This window comes from Cydia pomonella, chromosome 1 (assembly GCF_033807575.1).
Source record: "Cydia pomonella isolate Wapato2018A chromosome 1, ilCydPomo1, whole genome shotgun sequence".
Taxonomy (NCBI): Eukaryota; Metazoa; Arthropoda; class Insecta; order Lepidoptera; family Tortricidae; genus Cydia; species Cydia pomonella.
This window is the reverse complement of record NC_084703.1, coordinates 37,629,624-37,653,180: the sequence shown is the minus strand read 5'-3', so window position 1 is coordinate 37,653,180 and position 23,557 is coordinate 37,629,624. Positions and strand designations below refer to the sequence as shown.

Below are 23,557 nucleotides of genomic sequence, written 5' to 3'. Positions count from 1 at the left end.
ATCAACAATTTGTTGTTTTTCTTGAAAATTTCATCAATCCAGGTTGCTATAAGTGAACTATGTATAGTTTTGAATAAGCTGTGAGTAAAATAGGATTTGTAAATTAATATAGGATTGGTATAATAACTTCATATCCCTTGTAACTGGCTTGCATTAAGGGGTTACCTAAACCTGGCCCCGATGACCTTCGATCATAACTGTAACTCTCCGTTTTCTCATGATTTCCATGCCTTATCGTATTAAAAATGAGGTAGTTTAACAAAATAGAATTCCAAATATCTTTGAAATTTACTAGACATACTGAACTGCTATTAGGGAAGCCTCCCTTAAATGGTTTTCTTGTCGTACAAGCACCATTTTCTCATTGCTGAGGATCGCGACCACATGTAATTTGTCTCCATTTCGTGCGGTCATAAGCCGTGTGGACTTAACGGTGCAGACTGCCGCCAGGCGACATTTTCATAACGTTCTACCATCTCACATGTGTACCATCCACCTCGAGCACGTTTGCCATTAATTGCCATTAATTCATGTCTTCTACACATCATGCGTTGAAAACCGCTTAATATGCCCTAAGAAGCTAAGGGCTCGCCCATGGAGAGCCGGGAGGGGTTTGATCTTCTAGCTGTCCATGTCCAGGGTATGAGCAGCAATCTTCTCAAGAGCATCAACGTAACGTAAAACTTTTGAGGCTCCACGTATCGGGTACCATACTGGAATATTGAAACGACGAGAGCGAATACCAACTGCACGTTAGTTGCACGTCGAATACCTCTGGCCGTGTAGCTAACATGCCAATCGCTTACGCTCCGTAGCGATCAAAACCCAATTGTCATTGTCGCACTAATATGGAAGAATGATACAGAGCTACAAAGCGTTTCGTTGTCGTAAAGATGGCTATTGACACCTTGGCTAGGGCTGTTATTTCAGATCTTATCGAGGTTAGTCATAGCACTCTTAGCCATGCCAGCTCTGCTGCGTATCTCGGAGGTGCCACAACCAGTACTGGTTAATAATTCAAGAATTACAAAATAGCTCGTTTAATTGTAATCGCCGACGAGTGCGTCGGTAACTGGGAATATGTCTACTCTGTTTACTACCATTACTGTCGTCTTAGCATGGTTGATCGTAAGCCATTTCTATGTATTTCTTTTTGTTATTCCCGTCAACCAGGTGAAAATAGTAACACAATTTGCTACAAGAACTTTTGTACCGAGTCATACCTATATTACCGTTCTTGTTAGATGGCCCATTTTGGAAAGGGCTTATAACTACCACAAAAACGCATGTTTGGTTAACTGAAAGGCCCAGGTGACTGTAACCATAGCACCGTGTGATAAGAAAATGTCGCGTCATTAATCGCGCGCTAGTTAGTTTTCCTTTTCTGTTGCACCTTGAGATCCCATGGTACATGAGCCATGTGTTTTCGTTGCGTAATTAATTGTTAGCCTTTCATAACGAAACATTCTGCTTTAGTGTGTGAGGTGAGGGCATAAAAATTAAAATTAATAGTTGAATGTGAATTCATAATTAACAGAGAAAAACCTACTTCATATATCGCTCCCTCATCTTTCATGACGCTGAATACTGAGGATTAATCGGTAATTTTAATTGGTGTGCCAAATACTTTGTACAACTAGCTTCATTTAGTTAATAATTGATGTATTTAACAACTGTAACATATATAATACAAAAAAATATAAATTGTAATCCAAATATCAAGTTGGAATAGCTAATTAACAACACTCAAGGTCACGCAGATTACACGCCGATCATTTATCGGCGGCAGCGGCGTGGCAAAAAAACCTGGCTGCGGCGCGCCGGCGCGGCGCACACGTCTAGTCAGCATTAAATAATTTCCATCATAAATGTGGAAAAAAAAACTGGCTTCATCATAACAACAACCTATAACAAGTATAGAGTTATGTAGCAAATTTGATTGTTATTTTAGTATTAAAAGTAAAGTATTTCACGAATTGGAATTTTAACTGTTCAATATAGCGACTAACAAAATCGACATTAGTATAATAAAAAAGACAGGAAAAAACCGAGGCGGTCACAGATGGGAAGGATTCATTCCCATTTGTCCCACAGATGAGACTGAATCCTTCCCGTTCGAGGTAATTGACAGTTTTCAATATAGGCATTCTGCGGAAAAAGGACTGTAATTCTTTCCGTCATGGTGGTTTAATTTTTATAGTGTTTCGACTACAGTCAGGAATAATAGTAGCAGATGAAACAACGCACCGAAAGTAAGTATCTGTCACCCTCGAATACTCTTCCGAATAGGAATTAATCCAGTTCCACGGTCTAATCGTTCTACATAAAGAGAGATATCTTTTTTTGCTAAGGCGCACGACTTTTGACGCAGTCTGATACGCTAGTTTTGATACTGACTGTACATACCAAACAAATCAATATTATTAGGGTAAAGTACCCTAAACTAAACTTACGCTAAAACTGGAGTTTTCTTCATGCGGCTTCAAAGGGTACCAGCAAGGCTCGTTGTTCATCACGGCCGTGTCCAGGTCTAGGAGCGCTTCACCCAGGAAATCGTTTGGGCCATAACGGTTCAAATCCCAAACCGTTACCTACAGAAAAGTATTCTTATAATTTTCTGTTTGATGACGTTTGCGTAGAGAAAGCTGCTACGAAACGTTTTTTAGTACTATGTGTACGTGTAGTTAAGTGATCAGTTGAAAATAAGCAATTACTGACACAAGAAACGGTATATGATCAAGATTATTTTGTTAATCAAAACCAACGAAATTGTGTAAGTAATTAATGTTCTTACCTCCAATATCCGTTTCTTAATATCGGTGATACGTATGCCGCAATACACGAAGGTCTGGTTCCACCTTGGTTCCAGGGTGTTGGCGAGAGTTTTAGTCCGACGCTTGCTCTTTTCGCTCTTGTCGGGCAGCAGGAAGATCTTCGCGTACGGGCAGCGCGTGGTGCCGTCCGGTCGGGGGCAGAGCCCGCTGGCCGACACTACTGTTAACACCAGCTGCAGGGCGCTGATGTCGAAGTATACTTTCAACTGGACGGAAACAGACACTCAATTGAACGTGGGATATGTGTACGAGATTGTCTCAAACATGCTTTCCTCATAACCCTTCAAGTTGCTTTTCAATACGAAAATAGTTTGTTTTTCAAATAAAAAGAATACAATTAAAACCCTGATGTAAAATGGTCACATAATACCCATTTTTTGGAATGAAATAGTAGTAGCTATTTTGGCAATTGCAGATAAAATGAAATAACAACAAAATTACTCCCTCTATCCAACCAAGCAATCCGCTCGTTATTCAACATAAGTGCGTTGCGTGCGATCGATAGGTTTTTCATATTTACTATTTAGATTATTAAAAAGGTGGCAAAATTATGTTGTTTAGAAAAAAAAATGAAGTAAAGAAAATAGTTAGATTTCAATTTTGTTTTTGATTTTTAGTACACCTAATCAACGGGAAAATTTTTATGTATACAATATGTATAACCAAATGTTCCGTTAAAGTTCTGTATTCCTAGTAGCATTATTGGAGACAAATACATTGGTGAAAAGAGTAGACGGTGTATTCGTCCTTTTGCAGGCGTATCCCAAGCTTCTGATTCAATAACGTGCTAAGTATTAAGTATTAGAATGGGTAAGTACCTGTATCCGTCCGGCGACGTGCGCGCTGTGGTGATGTCGAGGGCGGCGGCGTGCGTGCACGTCGGGCGAGCCGGGCGACGTCACCAGCACACTGGGGTTCTCGCAGCCACCCATCACCTCCGTGTACACTTCTGCACAGTACAACAATCTCGCTAGAACAAAGTCTCGCTACAATCAACTTAATTAAGAAGCCCGTGCCCGGCCGGCCCCATATTGCCTTTCGTAATAAATCGAAAAAATATAATAAACCGACTGAAGGTTTCGAGTTAAAAAGTTATTGACTGTGTACGTGAGTGGTAACTGCTTAACGGCTATGGCACATATTGACAATGGACTGATAGCAAATACCTAGTATACAAATTATGATTATAATATTTACATTTTTACCACGTCGTACGCGACGCGTAAGGTGCCATGCATTAAATGTTAATAATGAAAGAAATCTCTTGTTATATTCAACTTGGACCCTTGTTTGAAGTCCCACCATTATTCAACGCAAAGGCGGAAAATTAAATAGCCTATAGTAGTGAAGTCAAGTCATTGTACCATTCTCTAAGAGATTTACAAAAACCGGCCAAGAGCATGCCGGGCTATTAACCAGAGAGCACTCAAAACAATTAGAGTATGGAAAATAGTTTTGAACGTGACCAAGGTGATAATCGCTTGCGTTACGATAGCGAAACGCTTTGTGTCTCTTTATCACTATTCCAAATTAGTGCGACAGTGACAGTTGGCTTTCGTTCGCCACGGAGCGTAAACGATTGGCAACTTACTTTGTGCAGATATGTGTATTACTATTCGTAAAATAAAAGTATTAGAGGATGTCAGATAGTTTTGGCGCATTGTTGTAGTACCTTTGTGTGTCCTCCACTGCGGAGCGGGGGGGCGCGCGGCTGGTAGCGGGCGTGCCACGAGTAGCTCCACGTGCGAATCATGCTTGCTGTCCGCCACCACCGCCGCCACCTCCTCCGCACTGCGGTTCTGCAGCGGCACTCCGTTCCATTGCAGCACCTCGTCGCCTGATGGTCATCGAGTCCAGTTAAGTACAGTACACGTATTATTTCATGTGACCTTTTTTAAGAGGCATGCAATATTCACAAGCATGATGCAATTATCTACCTGTCCTCAGTTGGCCCTCCAAGTCCGCGATGGAGCCCTTCTTGACTTTCTCGACGATGGCGCCGCGTGTGCCGTCGGACAGCAGCTTGCCCCCTACGACCTTAAGGCCCAAGATGGCGGCGGAGGAGTGTCCGCTGCCTTCCACCACACTCTTGCGTAACACCATGTGTCCAACCATGCGCGAGCCGTCGGTCGACACCTGCCAGCTCAGCGGGAACTGCCGTAGGTAATGCACACAGACTTTATAATAAAACCCTCGAGTCACGAGTTAATACTCATTTTTTAGTTGATATATTTTATTCTCAATAGACATTGAACTACTAGAGCCATGCTCACAAAATAACTAAAGAATTACGCAAAGATTTTTTTATCAGAAATATAATTTATATAGATTTTTAGTTGAGTATTTAATTTGAAATAAGCTCGAAATTTGCCTCGAGAGCGGGCACAGGCTTAGAACAGAAGCTAATAATAATAAAATGAATAAATTATCAACACAATGGGTATGCAGCGTATAACATCTAGGTGCACATTTAATTTGCAACGTGCATGCGTGGCAATGCAACCGTGCTACAGCTAAACATAAACGAAAAACAATCATTCACGAATCTTGCACTCACAAGAATATATCCTACTGCCATTTAGTTATTTAAAAACTATTAACTATATCACAGGTGAATAATACATAGGTATAACAACCTTTCTTTCCATAGCATAACTTAAATGATTTGAGCGAAGAAGGCAAATCAAGGTTACTATTTTACAACGACGCTAGACGCTATTTAACTAAATTGTACCTTACGGGTAAATCATAAAAAAGCAACGTAATGTTGCAAACTCTGGGTTGACTGAATCAGGCCATGAACGGCATTGTATATTTGAACAAAATGTGAAGCGGCTATGGGAAATGAATCAATCAGGTACAATGTAAAATATGGATTCACAAAGTACCTTAGGGCAGTCGCCCCTGTTTGAGTCTTCGCTGGAGGTGAAGGTGCTAGAGGTATCGATGCCCGAGTCTTTAGTGGCGGAGTCCTGGCTGGTCTGGCGCTCAGACTCCCAGCGCAGCGAAGCCCAGTCGTGAGGTGCGCCAGACGCGTCGCGACCGCCCCGCGGGAATGTCGCAGCGCCCTCGTGTCCGTCGAAGCGGACTGTTTTTTTTTCTCCTCTCGGTAAAGCGTCGGTTGTCAGAGGAGTCTTCCCACAGATAGGCACTCTTATAAACGGCTCGGTCCGGGCGCGGGCCCTCACCGAGCGCGAGCGGACGCAGGTAGGCGCCCTCGCCGTCGTCGCGTGCGCGCCAGCGGCAGTCCGTGACGGAGTCGAAGCTGCGTCCACCGGCGGGCGCAGGTCGCAAATCGAACATACCGCGCGGCTCCGCTTCGTATGTGCTTGCAGCATGATTAGTCAAATTGTAATAATTGTTGGCTACTACGCTGGCGCTGCGCAGGTGTGGGTGCCGTAGCGTCGCGCACGCCTCTAGTTGTCCTAAGGATAACATCGTATAAATAGCAAAGGTACAATTAAGTTACTAACTTGCGTCCGAATAACGAGTAGTACTGCGCGTCCGTACGCGCCCGGAACCGTTGTTATAACTGCGATGTGACGTTTTGATAGTATTAAATTACGACCTGACTAAGCGCATGATCAACCCATTGATTGGGATTCAAACTTTGGAATGAGTGCAGTTCTCTGCCGAAAAATAAATCATTTTAAAGCGGTGATCACGCACAAGCGGAAAGAATGTGTGTTTACCAGATCATACAAGAAAACAACAATCAAAAATAAAACACACGTTCACACAATCTAATGCAAGACTGTAGTCAAATGTATACACTTCTTTTCGCTCAAGCATGCGATTTTATTTGAACCATAAATTAGATGAAAATTACGGTATCTGAGCAAAGGTAAACTCAAACGATGTACGACGTGCGTGGCGTATAAAGACAGTCATAATTTAACTAGGTAGGTACTACAGGCTGTTTATTTAGTCACCTGCAATAATTTACGGGGTCATAATGAGCAACTTTTACTATTGGACCAACCCCGAAGTCGTGAAAAATAAATTGGCTGTTTTATACATTTTGGCTGTCGGATCTTGAGATTTTCTATGGGAGAGTAAATTTTTTTTCGCGATTTCGGGGTTGCTCCTATAGTAAAAGTTGCTCAGTATGACCTACCCCGTAAATTATTGCAGGTGACTAAATACATGCCCTGTATAATAAGAACTACTTTTGTAAGTGCTTTTATAATTGCAAATTATACAAATCATTAAAAACAATTGCCGGTAATAATTTTAGTTCTGCATGATAAGAGCATGACTATGAAATGTTGTCTAAATATTAAAATATTGTCCTTATCATGATATCTGCAATAGTAAGCTGAAGTTTGGTGAAGATTACGAGACGCGTATTTTACCGAGCACTATTTTTTTTTGTATGTAATTGTGTTGTTACTCGTAAACAATTATTTTTGGTTCAAATAAAAAGAAACAGAAGAATGAAACGGCCCAAACATGCTTATGTAGGTATCATAGGCTATGAGCACTGAATAGGTATCCAAGTACCCATCGAAGTGAGAAAGGTATTTTTACAAACGTCTGTTTAACTTATCATAAGCAGGTTTAGGTGAATTCAAACGAAGTGACAGTCTTTCTTGAATTATAGGATAGGGTTTACAAAGTTTAACAGCCATCACAGTTGATTGGTCATAGGATGAAGTAATTAAGATGTTGCGCTTAAGAACAATACGAATACGGAGACATCTAAGAACCAGCAATATAGTACAACGCATATCTTCCCAAAAACGTCCTCACCGAAAAGAACGTATTCATTTTCTCGTTTAACATCACCCGTCGTTGACTCGTGGAGCTCTCGGATCCGCTCCTATCTCTATTACCTGCGAACAGTGGGATGCAAGGTGAGGCGCGATTCGGACAGAGCGGCAGCGACCGCGACTGCGGTGCTGCTCCGGGCGCGTACGGGCGCGCGCGCTCTCAGCCACGGCACGCATTTAATATTGTTAATGATTTAAGCGCGGTACACACATCGTGCATGCGTGTGTGCCAAATATACAATTCGTTCTGCACCTGACTAATTCTGAAAAGAAACCTAGTGTACCTACAGGGTAAAGTTGGCGAACATCAAACTCGGGATGATGCCGTCATGATACCGACATGAGACAATGAGTTTACAATTAGGACAGTCATGATGATAACAATGGATACACGTGTACGTAGATAAGTTTAGGTGCTCTACACTAGCCGTTTCTGTAAAAACATATCAAATTATAATTAGCCTTAAACATAATTACCTGAAGCTACCACTGCTAATACTTAAACATAATTATTTGAATACCTCGCACGGAACACCTTAACTTTATCACTGCGAAATGAAATGATGGATAAGTTTATGTGCACACGCATTTATGGCAGACAGTATTGTGGGCCGGTTAGTGTACCAAAAGGTGGTCAGAACTGTTATCGTATCGATAGCATGTAGTGTTGTGTTGTAGGTATGTGGGGTGATATATAAATAAAATTAGCTCAGGTTGTCGGGATCAGTGGTGAGACGGGCGGGATCGGGTGGTGAAACAATGGCTTAGCGAGCGCAATGACTCACCACGATCGCGATACTCGTCGTTCTCGTCAGAGATGCACTCCGGGGCCTCGTCGTCGGAGGAGGAGGAGCGCGGCGGCAGCGGGTGCGCGAGGGAGTGCGGCGTGAGCTGCGAGGCCGAGGGTGGTTCCTCCACGCCGTACGCTGCCTTCTGGCGCGGGTGCACCAGGTGCGGGTGCGTGCGCGCCAGCCCCTCCAGCTCACCGTAGCAGCGCGGCTCCTGCTGACTGTACTGGCGCCTCAATGCACTTCCCGAGCGCTGAAGCGGCAGGTTCTCTTTCTCCGCGGCGCTGTGGGCTCTTTCCAGTTTTGGTCTCTTGTCGATGGTGGAATCAGCGGGCGACACTAACCCGTGTAGGTCCGATTCCATGCGCCATAACATGGCATCTTGCCCGGCGCTTTTGTGTATCCATTGTCCGGTTTTTGATAACAGTTCTTGTTTTTTGCGACATAATATACATACCCAAATTACCTGTCAAAGCAAGAAGTGCACTAAGAGAAAGATTTTTGTAAATGACGGTCGGTATTTATTGCTGTGTCCATATTTATTGTCAACATTTGCCATCCAGTGCTGGCTTAGCAACAATCAAATCAGGATTCATTCGCGTCATGAATTAATTGTCATTCAGTACCGTAAGAAAGCGCAAAAGCTACTTGTATGACGTACCTTGTTAGAGCGTAAGGTTACTTTTCCGCCACAACGAGCGCAACACCTGACGCGGCAGTAATGGCACGAGTGGCCCACTCCGTCCGCGAACTTGGTCTTGAGGCAGATGTGGCAAGTAGCGGCCAGCTCCACGCCCGCCGCGCGTTGCATTTCGTTCCTCGTGCGTATGGTCTGCTCCAGCACGGCCACTTCGTCTTGTTTACGCCTGTCATCGAAGTGAATTCATACGTTATTTTAGATTTAGGTGTTGGTAATAGCGCCAGACTTGTGTAAATACCTATACTATTGATCGACTACACCAAGGGATACTGGGTTAAAAATCGGTTTCGGTTGATAAATATTAGCTAGAAGATTTGGTAAAGGCATGCGACTTTCAATCCGGAGGTCGCGAGTTCAAACCCCAGCTCGTAGCAATGAGTTTTTCGGAACTTATGTATGATTTATCATATGATATTTACCAGTCCCTTTTTGGTGAAGGAAAACATCGTCAGGAAACCGGGCTAATCGCAATAAGGCCTAGTTTCCCCTTCGGGTTGGAAGATCAGATGGCAGTCGCTTTCTTGAAAACTAGTACCTACGCCAATTCTTGGGATTAGTTGCTAAGCGGATCCCAGGCTCCCATGAGCCGTGGCAATAAACCGGAACAAACGCTAGTAAGAATATAGTATTAGCTAGAAATGATATGTATTTTCAATATGTTTTTTTTTTTCAGTATAAGTCGGAATAGCGTTGTTGTTAACGCAGCTTGCTGAGAACCAAGCGGACGGCCGCGCGTGCCTAAGGTATCGCGGATATAATTGTTATTTTTAGTTATTTTTAACAAAAAAAGTAATCGATGATATTGATGAAAAAATATCATTATGCATTTTTAAAAACAATATTTACGAATGGCTTGTGTGCAAAAAAAGAAACATTGTTATTATATGCGTGAATTTTCCTATATTATAATTCACTATAAAAAGGTATCGAGCGAAAGTTGTTTAATGGTTTCGAATCGATGAAGTTACTAGTCCTTTATACTACGTAGGAAATTGATTCATATTTTTGGCATTCGTATTTAAGAAAAGCCCTACTATGTATTTATTAAACACTACTTGCTGTCTTAAAAAGCTGAGAGAAGTGTATATTTTGTTTTTGTTACACCAAGAATGTATGATACCCAGTGAACGTTTCCGTTCACTGATGATAGGTACCCAAGTTACACACTCATAGGTTGAAGCAGGGGGGGGGGGGGGGGCACTAGGAAAATAGTTTACGTTAGTAAAGATGGTGGCGATTTCTATAATTCCATTCCAGACAACCTACTTTTGCGCAAAGTTGACTTCCGATTATGTAAACTACATCACTAGATGTCACTACAAATTGTACAAATGTATATAATTTTAAGGCATGAATAAAACATTAATAAGGTTGCATATACCTCGTTTGTCAAGACCTTTCTTTATTTATAATGTTGTTACCTAGCAACTGTTGTTTACAGTTAGAAATAAATAAAAGTCGTAAAGAGATATGAGCTTATTTGTCCTATCTTATACCTTTAAACAAGCAATTCTTGTATATATATATACTAGTAGCTCTGTGAGCTGTAGACCTCGCGAGCATAGCTTATGGCTCCTCTACACGATGGCCCAGCGTAGGCAAGTCCTAGAGGCGCATTTATGCGTTAGAGCAGCGGTTCCTAACTTGGGGGTAATTACCCCCGTAGGGGTAAATCTGGTATTTTACGGAGGTAATAAGCTCAATTAAATATAACAGAAATTAGACCTGTAAGAAAGAATATTGATATTTATTGGGAGTAGGGGTAAAATCGAGTTCCCTAGTTAGTCATAGGGGTGGCAGAACTAACAAGGTTAGGAACCACTGCGTTAGAGGGAGCAAGTGATATTTCTATCTCATTTCACCGCATAGCTGCGTCCCTTACATTGGCCTACGCTGAGCCATCGTGTAGAGGAGCCCTTAAAACTGAATAAATGTAAGGCTCCGCTGTTTAGAAGAATTTATAAAAACTAAATTGACAAAAAAACATAATTATCGAATAGGATGGTCCAACTTTGTATGTAGATAAAAGTTGAAAGGGTTTTATCTTCACATGGCTCCCTTTATAGAACAGTAATCTATGTGCCAAATTTGAACTCATTTGCGAATGATTAGGTGGTCGCTATGATTTTGTGATTTGCAATATCCTCATACAAATAAAAAAAATGCAAAGTTACCTAAAACAAAATAAACGATCGCCATCTTTTTTAGCATACTTATAAATAACAAATAAAATGAATAAAGAGCCGTTAAAGACATTTTCAAAAAAGAATTATTGATGGGTCAATTTATTTTCTTACTATTTTGTATAGCAGTATTGTTTCATTTATAGCGACCTCTAAATAATGTTAATTGCTCTTAATTTTTTATAGATACTTTTTCGTATACCTATTAGAATTTAAAAAGCCCGCACGGAAAAGGAATTTTCATTAATTATTAACTAAGAAAACTTTGTAGACACGTAAATTTACTGCCATCTTTGGACACATGATTAAAACTTTTGGAACGTTATGGTGCCATCGCTCGAAACGATGCTGTCAAACATTTGGGCTTTAATCTATTAGATGGCGCCACTTTAGGTATTTAACAATTATAACATATATTAGTAAACGAATAAGGATCAAAAATATCATCAAGGAAAGGAAAGTCAAATGGCGTTCTACAAATTTTTATCATGTGTCGAAAGATATAGCAGCAATTTTACAGTAGCAACAAAATTTTGTTTGACAATCCACCTCCATTTCAAATTCTCTTTGCCAACGCCTACAAAATGGGAAGAAAAGAGAAAATACTCCCTTTCCCGTTTCCAAATGCCCACAGTTAGTCGGTCATCCCCTGAATGGTAAAAGTAGAACCACCTCCATCTTCGTCGGCAGAAGAAGGGCTATCAGAGCTTCACTCTGTAGTGTTTTATCTCTATAGGATTTGGCAATTTAATCCACTAAAACATCATTTTGCTACATCGAATACCTTGACTAAAATATCAACAGAAGATATATAATGTGTTCCTGCAAATTTGTGCCCTGAATTTTTGTAGACAAGATTATAGCAAGCATCGCTGGCTCTTAGTAATCTATATGCACCTAAATTTTCTAAAAGAATGCCACGAACCGTACCGAAACTTTCTGCGGCGACTGCACGCAGGAAATATGTTAGAAAACCGTTTCCCTCTTTTAGCTATGATATATATTTTTTTTTTATTAAAGCAATATAACATACATTTACGTTTAAACTTCTATTCCTAATATAATATCAATATTCCAATCTACAACTACGTCTCTATAGCAAAGCCAAAGTTGATAAATTAATCTAAATGCAAAAACTGCTCAGATTTTTTTTAAACATGAACCCGTTTTCGCCTGCGCAACTGTCCGTCTCCTTGAACTTAAACGGCTGTAAAAAAAGTTCAGACAATAAAACTGAAACGAATACGCTTTGCTCGCGCTTCGTGCTCGCTTGATCAACAATACGAAATTTAAATACAAAAAAAATACAAAATGTTACAATTCAGGGAATAGATCCAGGGTCCTCTTCTCTCTCCCTGTTACAAAGCTTAGTCAATAAAAAATAGGAAATTAAAGTGCATAAAAAAACAAAAAATATTTCATTGTTTGGGATTTGAGCCCGGAACCTCATGATTGTAAAGCTAGTGTATTCCAATTGAGCCACGAATGGATATATGTGACACAGTGAAATTAGGCTACTTATTCTCGAGTATAATCTAAATATCTAAATACCCCCTAAACCAGCGTTCTAAAATATCTGAATTTTTCGCAAACCACTCTGTAACCATGTCTCACAAGGAGGAAACTCTTATGATATCGATACGGCTATTTGTTTAGGCGCGACGTACCATGACTCCGCCATTTTGAAAAAATTCCAAAAAGTGGATCGACAAAAAAATTCTATTTGATCATAGAATATGGTCGCAAAATTTCACGCGAATCGGTTGAGAATTGCGACCTGTAGAGGAGAACATCCGGACATACGAAAGCAGATTGCGCGAGTCAAAACGTAGACCTACGCTACGCTTCGGTCAATAAATTTCTGTGATCTCGGAAACGGCTCTAACGATTTCACTGAAATTTGGTATATGGGGGTTTTTGGGGGTATACAATTGATCTAGATTAGTCTTATGTTTGGGAAAACGCGTGTTTTCGAGTTTTCATGCGTTTTTCTTTCGACGCAGAATATGGTCGCTAATTTCGTGTTTCCGGGCACTGTCCGTCTGGTCCAGCGGGTTAAGACGCGGACGGCTAGCAACGAGTGTTACGGGTTCGAATCTCGCCCGGTGACAAACTTTTTTTTTATATGTTCAAGTTTATATATAATTTTTATTGTTTTAGACAAGTTTAATTTAGTAAAAAAATGTAGTTAATGTTTGAGATAACAATATATATTTCTCATAAATATGTCTAACATTTACCTATACTGATTACGTATATAATAATAATTGTCAGTTCACATTTTACTTTTTAAGTTTATATAGATTATCATTATCACCTATACACCACCATATTACAATAAATAGTTACGAGTATAACAAATTGTGTCAAAATATTTTCAATAATTTTAATATCCAGAGAGGAAAATGAGGACTACGTTTGTACGAAAAGCCAATTTCGCGTGGGTGCTCCACTTTCGTCTGCTAGGCGGGTTCTAGTCAGGGGGGCGACACTTAGAAATGTAGTTAACATTAGTAAAGATGGCGGTGGTTTCTATTAATGTGATCCGATAACCTACTTTTGCGCAAAGTTGACTACCGATTGTGCAAACTACATCACCACATGTCACTATAAAATTGGTACAATTTAAGGGCATGAATACAACATTAATAAGAAGGTTGCATATACCTCGTATGTCAAGACCTATCTTAATTCATAATGTTGTTACCTAGCAACTGTTGTTTACTGTCAAAAAATGTAAACATATGTGATTGATATGAACTTATTATTTCTCTATTAATGTTAAAGTGCAGAGTAGAGTAAAATCGGAGCAAGCATTAAACACGAGTCAAATTCAAATAGGGAAATTAGAATTCCAATAGTTTCAATGTTACAAAACCTGGAGGTGTAAAATTTTAACTGTCTTCAAGACAATGCCGGGACGTTTAGATATTTTCTAAGGTAAGAAGAAAATACCATCCTCCTTAGCGCTCATGCAGCGATGAAAACAAGCAATGATTATTTTAATTTTGTTTACGGCAAACATGTCCGATGATACTGCCAAGATATGTGCAATTTGATTCCGCTAAGTTAGACGAGCTTAACATCCAACTGGATTTGAATTCAAGATATTCCGGAGGTAAAGTGCACATTAGGAGAATTCCTGGTAATTTGGTCTCGCTCTTTAGCTCCGTAAACAATTCGCTCCGGATATTCTTTAAAATAAACACTTGAGTAATGATGTCGTGGTTCGGGTCCTTCTTGTACTAAATTCATTAGTCAGGCATAGGACGTATGTCTTGTCTACGCACGTACCTCCACAGATGCACTCTATCTCGTCTAACTTAGCGGAATCAAATTGCACATATCTTGGCAGTATCATCGGACATGTTTGCCGTAAACAAAATTAAAATAATCATCGCTTGTTTTCATCGCTGCATGAGCGCTAAGGAGGATGGTATTTTCTTCATACCTTCGAAAATATCTAAACCTCCCGGCATTGTCTTGAAGACTGTTAAAATTTTACACCTCCAGGTTTTATTACATTGAAACTATTGGAATTCTAATTTCCCTATTTGAATTTGACTCGTGTTTAATGCTTGCTCCGAATTTACTCTGCTCTGCACTTTAATAGAGAAATAATAAATTCATATCAATCATATATCTGTTTACATTTTTTGACAGTAAACAACAGTTGCTAGGTAGCAACATTATGAATTAAGATAGGTCTTGACATACGAGGTATATGTAACCTTCTTATAATTGTTGTATTCATGCCCTTAGGCACTGGTCCCACCGCCGGCTACAAACTATAAGCGAGTGAAACTATAAACTACAAACTAGTGGGCGAGCGGCGAGAAGCGAGTATAGTTTTACTAGTTTAGACGCTGAGCTATAAGCGAGTGTTTGCGTGCGACGGGCGATTACTCGCTCCACTAGCTCAGCCGGGTGGCCCAGCATAAAGGTAAAAAACTTAAGAGGGCCCTATTCGCCAATGACCTATACAGGGTGGAAATAGATTTTGGCTCAGTGAGTGCAGCCACCAGATTCCGTACTGCTAAGCGAAAATGGTCTTAGAAGACCTTCCTTCTATTTCAAATTAATAAAGATTGGCGTTTAAAGATTTTTGAAAAAACATACGGGGTGCGAGAAAATTTTTGACAAACTTTTTTATTATGTCTATCGATTCTATTCCTATCCAGTATCAATAGTTTCCGTGGGTCAGCTTTCGGTAATGTACAAAAAAGTCAGATATAAAAAAAAATGTTTTCGTACATTTACTATGAAGAAAAATTTACAATTGAGTGTTACAAAAATAGGTACCTTATTAGTGCGGCAGAGACAGGTAGATGCGATTAACCCGCAATTATTTCCTTTATATAATAAGTTCGATCGACCACTTGCAAAGTATGGTTAACTATGTACAAGGTATATTTAATTGCCGCAGCCAAGGTGTTAAAAAAAAGAAAATCCTAATCAAAATGTTTGTTAAATAAATCGATCTCTTTCAATTGGCACATGGCACACGTCAAAATCTATCAATCTAAAAAAAGTATAGAATTTTTTCATTTTCGTATAAGCACTTGCTTATGCTCGGCCTCCTAAGGAATGAAATCTTGATATCCTCGGAAAAAATCACTTACTTATGTTTATACTATCACCGAGAAAAGTGGCTTGCTTCCATCTAAAAATGCAGCTTTTTTCATAACATCTTCTATGATCCTAGCAAGGGTCGGGATTACACTATCTGAAGGAAGGGGTGTATGACTAAACATACTGGACCCTTTTTTTAAATTTGTGATGTACGCAAACTATACGTATTGTATGCAAGGTATTAATAAGGTAACTATACTATTGATCGCCAAGCAGGCACCGGCGAGTACCGCTGAGCTAGTTTTATAGTCGATAGCTTTTATCGCGGCGGTCAACTAGAAAACAGTGGTCCCACCGCCAACTATCAGCGAGCTCGGCTATCAACTAGTAAAATTATGTACTAGAACAGTTGACAATCAGCGGGCGGCTAGTAAACATTGTATGGAATTATCGCTTACTCGCCGGGCGGTGTGAGAGTGTCTTCGCCGGCGGTGTGAACAAGCCAGCTATGAACTATAAATATATATCTCTCTCTTTTATTTACACGAAAGCGATTATCTTTTGTTCGTTTCTTGAGCTAGAAAATAGCCGATAGTTCATAGCTTACTCGCTCGCGGTGGGACCAGTGCCTTAAAATGTACCAATTTTATAGTGACATGTGGTCATGTAGTTTGCACAATCGGTAGTCAACTTTGCGCAAAAGTAGGTTCTCGGATCACATTAATAGAAACCACCGCCATCTTTACTAATGTTAACTACATTTCTAAGTGTCGCCGACCTGCTGGTTCATAAACGTATTGTAATATGCCTACTTGAATAATAAACTATCTTTATCTTATCTTTATGTTTATGACTTTTTAAATTTTAATACAGCCCGGCAGCTCGAATTTACCATGCTTGCTTAATAAAAGTCCTTGCTTACGGTGGCGTCGGCACTTTATCGAATGAAGGTTGAGGGAGGCGATGGCCGAGATACGCTTCATACTACTCGTGAACGAGTGCTGTTTGTGTTGTGTTAGGTATTACACGAACCGGCCTAATTTTTTGAGTGGCATTAACCAGAGACACCTCCACTTTTTTGTGATATAGGAGGCAACCGAGCAGACGGATCACCTGATGGTAAGCGATTACCGCCGCCCATGAACACCCGCAGCACCAGCTAGAGGGATTGTAAATGCGTCGCCGGCCTTTAAGATGGGAGTACGCTTTATGCTTGAAGATTTTCTAATTGGGTTAAAAAAGGTTTGAAAGTTTGTAATGGGAACGATTTGAGTAGGGAATTGAAATTAGTAGGAAGAGAAAATATTAGAAAGTACGAAAAATGATTTTAGTGCTTTAGAAAATTCAGCACTTATAATAGGTTAAAAAGGGGTTGAAATTGTGTGTTCGGGAAATAAATCCACGCGGATGATGTCGTGGGCAACAGCTAGTCCATATTTATATCGGTTGCTACGTGGTTCTAAAAAAGAAATCTTGAGGGTTGCGAGGGTTTTAATCTTTTCGCCGCCATTGACTTGATATATAGTCAGCACATTCGTGCCCCACACGCCACGACTTCATATCAAGTTGTGGTTTTGATCGGATTTGTATACGTATACGTGCAAGTTTTGACGTGGCATTGATCATTGATGTCTTGAGCATTGATGACGCCACGACAAAAGGTTAAGGCACGGACGTTATACAATGCTACCGAGTGAAAAACCAAAATGTTCACAACACCAACGAATACAAATCGAATCCAAATGAATGCTTTTACTAATACTCATTATTCAAAATCAGCACTTAAAAGTCTACCCCAGTAAACGAGAGGAAAAACTAAAAATTTGCTATTAATTACTTTGTCACTCTCGAGTATATAACTATATAATATAATCCAAGTTTGGTATCTTGTTTTGAAGAATAAAGGTAGGCTTTCCGAGCTAGTTGTGTAAAATTAGGTAAGTACAGATACTTAAGTACAGATTTATAGGACTATAGATATGTCGTTCAAAAGACATTAATTAGCACGATATTAATAACATAAAGTGTCCCTTTTGAAACGAATTTTTTTCGATATTACATACCTTAGAAGGTTTAACTTCCGATGGGGTTAGTTTCGATGATAAACATCATTCATGACTCTCTGCGCAGGCACGTACGAAAAATTAACAAATAATACTATAAGGTCATACTTTACAACAAAATCGTACCAATAATAAGACTCCAGAAACACTGGAAACAGTGTCAAAATACTAAATAGTAGTAGTAATTTTAACTCGCCCAGCCAGAACGAATTGAGTAGAAGGGTTCCTTAATTCAATTATCTTATTATTTTCTTAACGTTAGGTACGTCAGCAATATGTATTGCGTACCTATAATAAAGACACCATACAGAACTTCCACTACCTACCTACCTAGTTGACCTTATTTTTGAGACTCATCTTAAATCTGTGCACCTATAGTAGGAACACATTTTATACGAGTAGATAATAGCACTAAAATAACACTATTTAATGCAGCAGTCCAAGCCACGTACGCGTTTAGCGCAACGGTAATCGATTATTGTATCACAATAAATTATTTCATAGCGCAAGCTTAGAACTGAAAACCAAAATTCTTCATAAATAATTAAGGTGGGTAGAAGAAAATGAAAACAGGGCGGAGGTAGGAAGGTGGTGGGGTCGGGTCGCGGCGGCGCACCTCATGATCTCGTGCTCTCGTTGTTCCTCCTGCCGCTGGCGCAGCATGACGCCCTCGATGATGGCGCGCTCCTCGGGCGTGAGGTGCGACAGGTCCGGCATGTCGGCCATGGCGTGCAGGCGGCGGCAGGCCGCGAGCGCTGCGCGGGTGCGCGGGCCCGCCGCGATGCGGTGCTGTGCCCGCGGCGCGACGTTCGAGCGCCACTCCGTTCGGAGGTTTATTTAATAATGCCGGACGGGCCAATGGCGCTCGCCCGCCGACTGACGTCAGCGCACTTATTGATCGTGGCGCTCCGCCGGCCGCCCTACCCGCGCCTCGCTCCCCTCGCTAGCGCCTCAGCACGTTGCGGCCGCGGTACCTCTCTCCGACAGCTTCAAGTGCGCGCGCACCCCGATCTGCACCTGGATGTTGCCATGTCAAAACAAATAATATTTACCATTTTTAGTCGGTACCGAAAAGATTACAATAAAAAATAACACACCCAATTCTGTTTCATATTTTGCTTTATTTAATTGGTTTAGCAGACATAAAACATACATATCTAACATTGCAAACTATGGAATGTTTAATTTTTTACTTTCAATTAATTACTTTTACCCGGACTTATTACAAAATTGTTACAGATTTTAAAAAAATATATATAAATTATGAAAATCGTATACCTAGTATCTTCTTATTTTACTCAAACTTTTTACACCGAGATGAGGGTCAGTTTTCAATTATAGTTTCCAAGAAGTTAACTATTCAGTAGTATAGCATAAGGTAGTTTGTCGACTTTCTGAAGTTTGAGATGGCCTTAGAGCGCTGACGCGGCTACATGCTAACGCGGCGCAGGGTTCTGTCATCTATCAGCCGACGGCGGCACATTTCAATCGCAGTCCAGCGGCGCGGGCGTGCATTCTGACGGCAGGTGGTTCGTTTCATCGTTATGGAAAAAAGTCTTAATACCATCGCCCCATGGGTACTTTTTGGTGCGTCTACGCATATACTCGTATTCACGGCATTCTCCTTTAGGATGGGGACAATGCCCTAAGCAATTAATCGTATGGGCGATTATTACCGGTAAAAGGAAAAGGAATATGTACTTGTATTTTTTCCAGGTATCATGGCCATGGTGGAAATGTGGGCAGCAGGGGTTGGGCGCGATCTTGGATGGACGGCAGTCCCTTGGGGGCGCGGGCTGGCGGCCGCCGCAGCCGCACTGGCCGGGCGGCGTGCGCGGCGGGCAACTCAGACTATAGGCCCGGTAGGTGCTCGCATTTTGCACCCATCTTATTACATGTTGGGTTAAGTTCATTGCAAATTTTACTATTTTTTCTAATCAAAATATTATGCCAAAAGCTGTCATTCTTTTATGACAAACTGGATCATTTGTTTGTTGGCAGAATATAAATAACCAGTACAGACAAGACAATCAAAAAAGGTGATGGTTGGTAATTATTTTTATTTTTATGATACTAATCAATCTAATTACCGAATAAAAATATCATAAAAAGTACACATATTGAAACAAATCGAAAAACCAAATAAAATGTCGATACAGCTAATCTCTTAAATGCATTTGCGGTTGCGACTAAATGCCACCCTATTTTACAAACCTTTTATATATGGAGACTCGGCGATTAATTAGACAGACCCAAAGAGTAAAGTAAGTATCAGACCATCAGACCACAAACATGTTGATTTTAGAAAACAAATCAAAGATTCCGAAAGTAGGTATTTAAATTGACTTAAATTTTGAGAGAAACGTCAAAGTTTAAGTAAGTAGGTCACCGGAAGTGACCTGAGTCACTTCGCAGACTTATCTAAGTTTTATCTTAGGTAGGCATTGATTCACCCTAGAGTTACGAGAAAGCACACATATATAGGTACCTACGCAAGTAACTTGTAAGTGCAGTTTCAGCTAGTTCTTAATAAAAAGATAAGAGAGCGGGGTGGCCTATATTGCTCTCGGCAGTAACCTAATTACAAAAAAACCGGTCAAGTGCGTATCGACCCACAATATGGAGTTCCGTAGTCAACGGTACGAAGATGATGTATCTACTTATTTCGTTTAAAGTTTAGATGTAACAATGTTACCTAAAATATAAAATTTACGTGCTTATTGCTATCTCTACCTAGCTTGATATGTCTTGCGTGTTTGAGTTGCCTTGTTAGCAAAGCACATCGCTGACCAGGCAGATGTTTATTTATAGATTATATTATATTCACACATTGTTTGCAGTTCAAGGCGAATAAAGGCACTAAGTAGTATTTTCGAGACATTTACCTACGTTATTTTATGTAAGAATAAAAAAAAATGTTTATTCTTGCGAAAACAAAAACAGGCTCAACCGATCATGTCTTGGAGCAACACTGGCTACCTTCTGACACGTCGGAAGGAAGGACCCCAATCGTTCTGTAATTTTTTTCGGGGAAACGTGCACACAGTCCCACTTCTCATTTATAACCAGTGAAATTTATTACATACAAAATCCAAGCTGTAATGACGACACAAATGCATAGGAAATGACACACGTCAAAGAGAAATCATGCACACCTCAATCTCTTATTGTGTATGGATGAGTCACATCATCCACCGCGCTATGCCTAGTTGGGTATGTGCTCCGGCAGAGGGGAAATAGTGGGAATGCTGACTCCCTTCCCGGTGTTGCTCAAAAGGTCATGTCACAAGTGCATAACAATTTTCATACAGTCTTTATTAATATTTCTACATATTAATGATTTATTTCACATTTCTCAACCCACATTTCAAATGTTAGGGCAATTACGTATTCACAAAAATGTTAACATTATTTGAAAACCGGGCAAGTGCGAGTTGGACTCGCCCACCGAGGGTACCGTACAAATACAACTTATTTTTTACAAATTTATAGTTTTCTGATTTTTCCCTGTAAATGTTAGTGTAAGATGATATGACTTGCCGAATTTCACAGTTCTAGGTCAGCGGGAAGTACCCTATAAATTTAGATTCCCTTGAGAGTGTCGAAATATACGTTTTTCTACTCGTCGATTGATTATTTAGGTTTTAAAGTAAAAAAAGTATTATTTTAATGTCTCTTAAAAAGTATTGTATACAATAGTGATATAATAAAGCTTAGCTTAGAGTTTTGTAGGCATACCCTTGTTTTGCCATGTCAGTCTGTCTGTGTGTGTATCTATGGCTTACCTCACTGATCGTTAATGCTAGAAAGCTTTGGCATGGATATATAAATCAATCACGCCGTACAAGTGGTCAAATAAACATTCGTTAAAAAAGGGTAAGTACCTCGCCCATACGTGAAGTAGGTAGTAGGGATAGATTTTTTAAGGGTTAAGCCCTATGTGAGGGGTATTGTTAGATATATAGGACTTTCAAAACGAATAGGCGTCGTCTTCATAACCTTTTTTTGATTATGAAGACTTTTGAACCATGGGTTTGAAAAACGTGAAAAAATAATCATGAGAGTAAAGCTTAATAATACCTTTTAATAAAAACTATAGCGAACATAATACGTGAAGCCGTTTTTGCGGTGTCACAAAAAGTGTTCTCCTTTTTTTTTGTAAAAAAGACGTAGGTACAAATGCAGCCAAGAAATTCCCTTCTGCTTGTTATGAACCTAAATAATATCAACTAACAGCCCCCGTTCAAGACCGCCTATTGTGACGGACGGGTAATAGGTTTGTTTCCATCTACAAATCTTAGGGCAGAATGGTAACACAATAAATTCTTTTCGATTATAAGAACATGTTAAACTACTTTTAGGGGACCTGTAATGACCATATTTTTGTAAATATTGATTTTAAATATATTTTGGCGCACGTCACGTGACCAAACTCGAAACGTCATTGAAGATTCTGATGACGTCACAACTCTCGGATTGACAGTTGACAGTTACGCGATAAACAACAAATGACAAATGTCAGTTGACAGTTCGTATCTTCTACGTGTGTATGTAGTTATGTGTCAAACCGTAAACTGTGACGTCACACAATTTTCAAAGAGCGTTTTGGGCGCGAAAGCATCTATCAAAAAATATTTTGTTAATTTAACATATTTAAAGCCGTTTTTAGTATAAAAGTTGAATTTTAGGGCACCTTTTAGTTAATATAGAACGTAATACAAGCGTTTCAAAAAATTTGAAACAACCCTATTACAGGACCCTATACTGAGCATGGCCCGAAATGGTTTTGGCCGTTTGTATGGTTCCGTAGTTAACTAGGAACCCTTATAGTTTCGCCATGTCCGTCTGTCTGCCTGTCCGAGGCTTTGGTCCGTGATCGTTAGCGCCAGAAATCTGTAATTTGGCATGGATATATAAATCAGCCAATCCGACAAGGTCGTAAACTAAAATCAAAAATAAAATATTATTAGGGCACCTCCCCTACACCTACATTTACACGTTTTTTTTTTTCGCTTCAACCCTATAATGTGGGGTATCGTTGGATAGGTCTTTCAAAACGGATAGAGGTCTTCACCAAACATTTATATATAAGCAAAGTGAATATTTTAGGAAATAATCGCTTTCGAAAGAAAATATACTTAAGGGTCCAAAAAATATAGGCTGTATGAGATTCTGCTTTTGCTCAATTACGCAATTTTAAGGTGTATTCTATAAAATGTATATTATTTATATGTATACTAAATACAATTCAACAAAAGAAATAAAAAAATATATTGATTTGAATAATTTACTTAAGTACAGATGTAGTGAATAATCCTTTCCCATCGTATTTTCACGGAAACGCACGAACGTGTCTTGCTATTTCAGTCAGTCTCGATACAAAAAGTACTGTGGTTGATTGAAGTAACATGACGAATACGAACAAGTCCGAGAAAATACGATGGGAAAGGATTATAAACCAACTCACATCATTTTTGATTAAAAAAAATTGAATGGGGTATTAGTAAAATTAGAACAATTACCAATTTTTTTTCAGGCGGAGAAATAGGACAATATTTTTCTAGTAGCTTCCACCTAGTTGCTCATGGGACGGAGACACGGAAGCGTACACCACTTTTCTGTACTAGAGCAGAAACGTATCACTT

The 23,557-nt window shown here is 39.9% G+C and overlaps 1 protein-coding gene across 1 annotated transcript in view; it reads right to left on the bottom strand.

Annotated features, from left to right (window-relative positions):
• LOC133522202 (regulating synaptic membrane exocytosis protein 2) overlaps window positions 1-18,662 on the bottom strand; it is a 52,393-nt gene extending 33,731 nt beyond the window's left edge. The window contains 10 exon segments of the mRNA XM_061857438.1: window positions 2,454-2,591; window positions 2,795-3,040; window positions 3,653-3,804; window positions 4,507-4,671; window positions 4,772-4,988; window positions 5,723-5,933; window positions 5,935-6,259; window positions 8,392-8,860; window positions 9,056-9,260; window positions 18,529-18,662. Of these exon segments, the coding sequence (XP_061713422.1) occupies window positions 2,454-2,591; window positions 2,795-3,040; window positions 3,653-3,804; window positions 4,507-4,671; window positions 4,772-4,988; window positions 5,723-5,933; window positions 5,935-6,259; window positions 8,392-8,860; window positions 9,056-9,260; window positions 18,529-18,638 (2,238 nt within the window). The 5' untranslated portion in view covers window positions 18,639-18,662.
• Window positions 18,663-23,557: the final 4,895 nt, after the last annotated feature.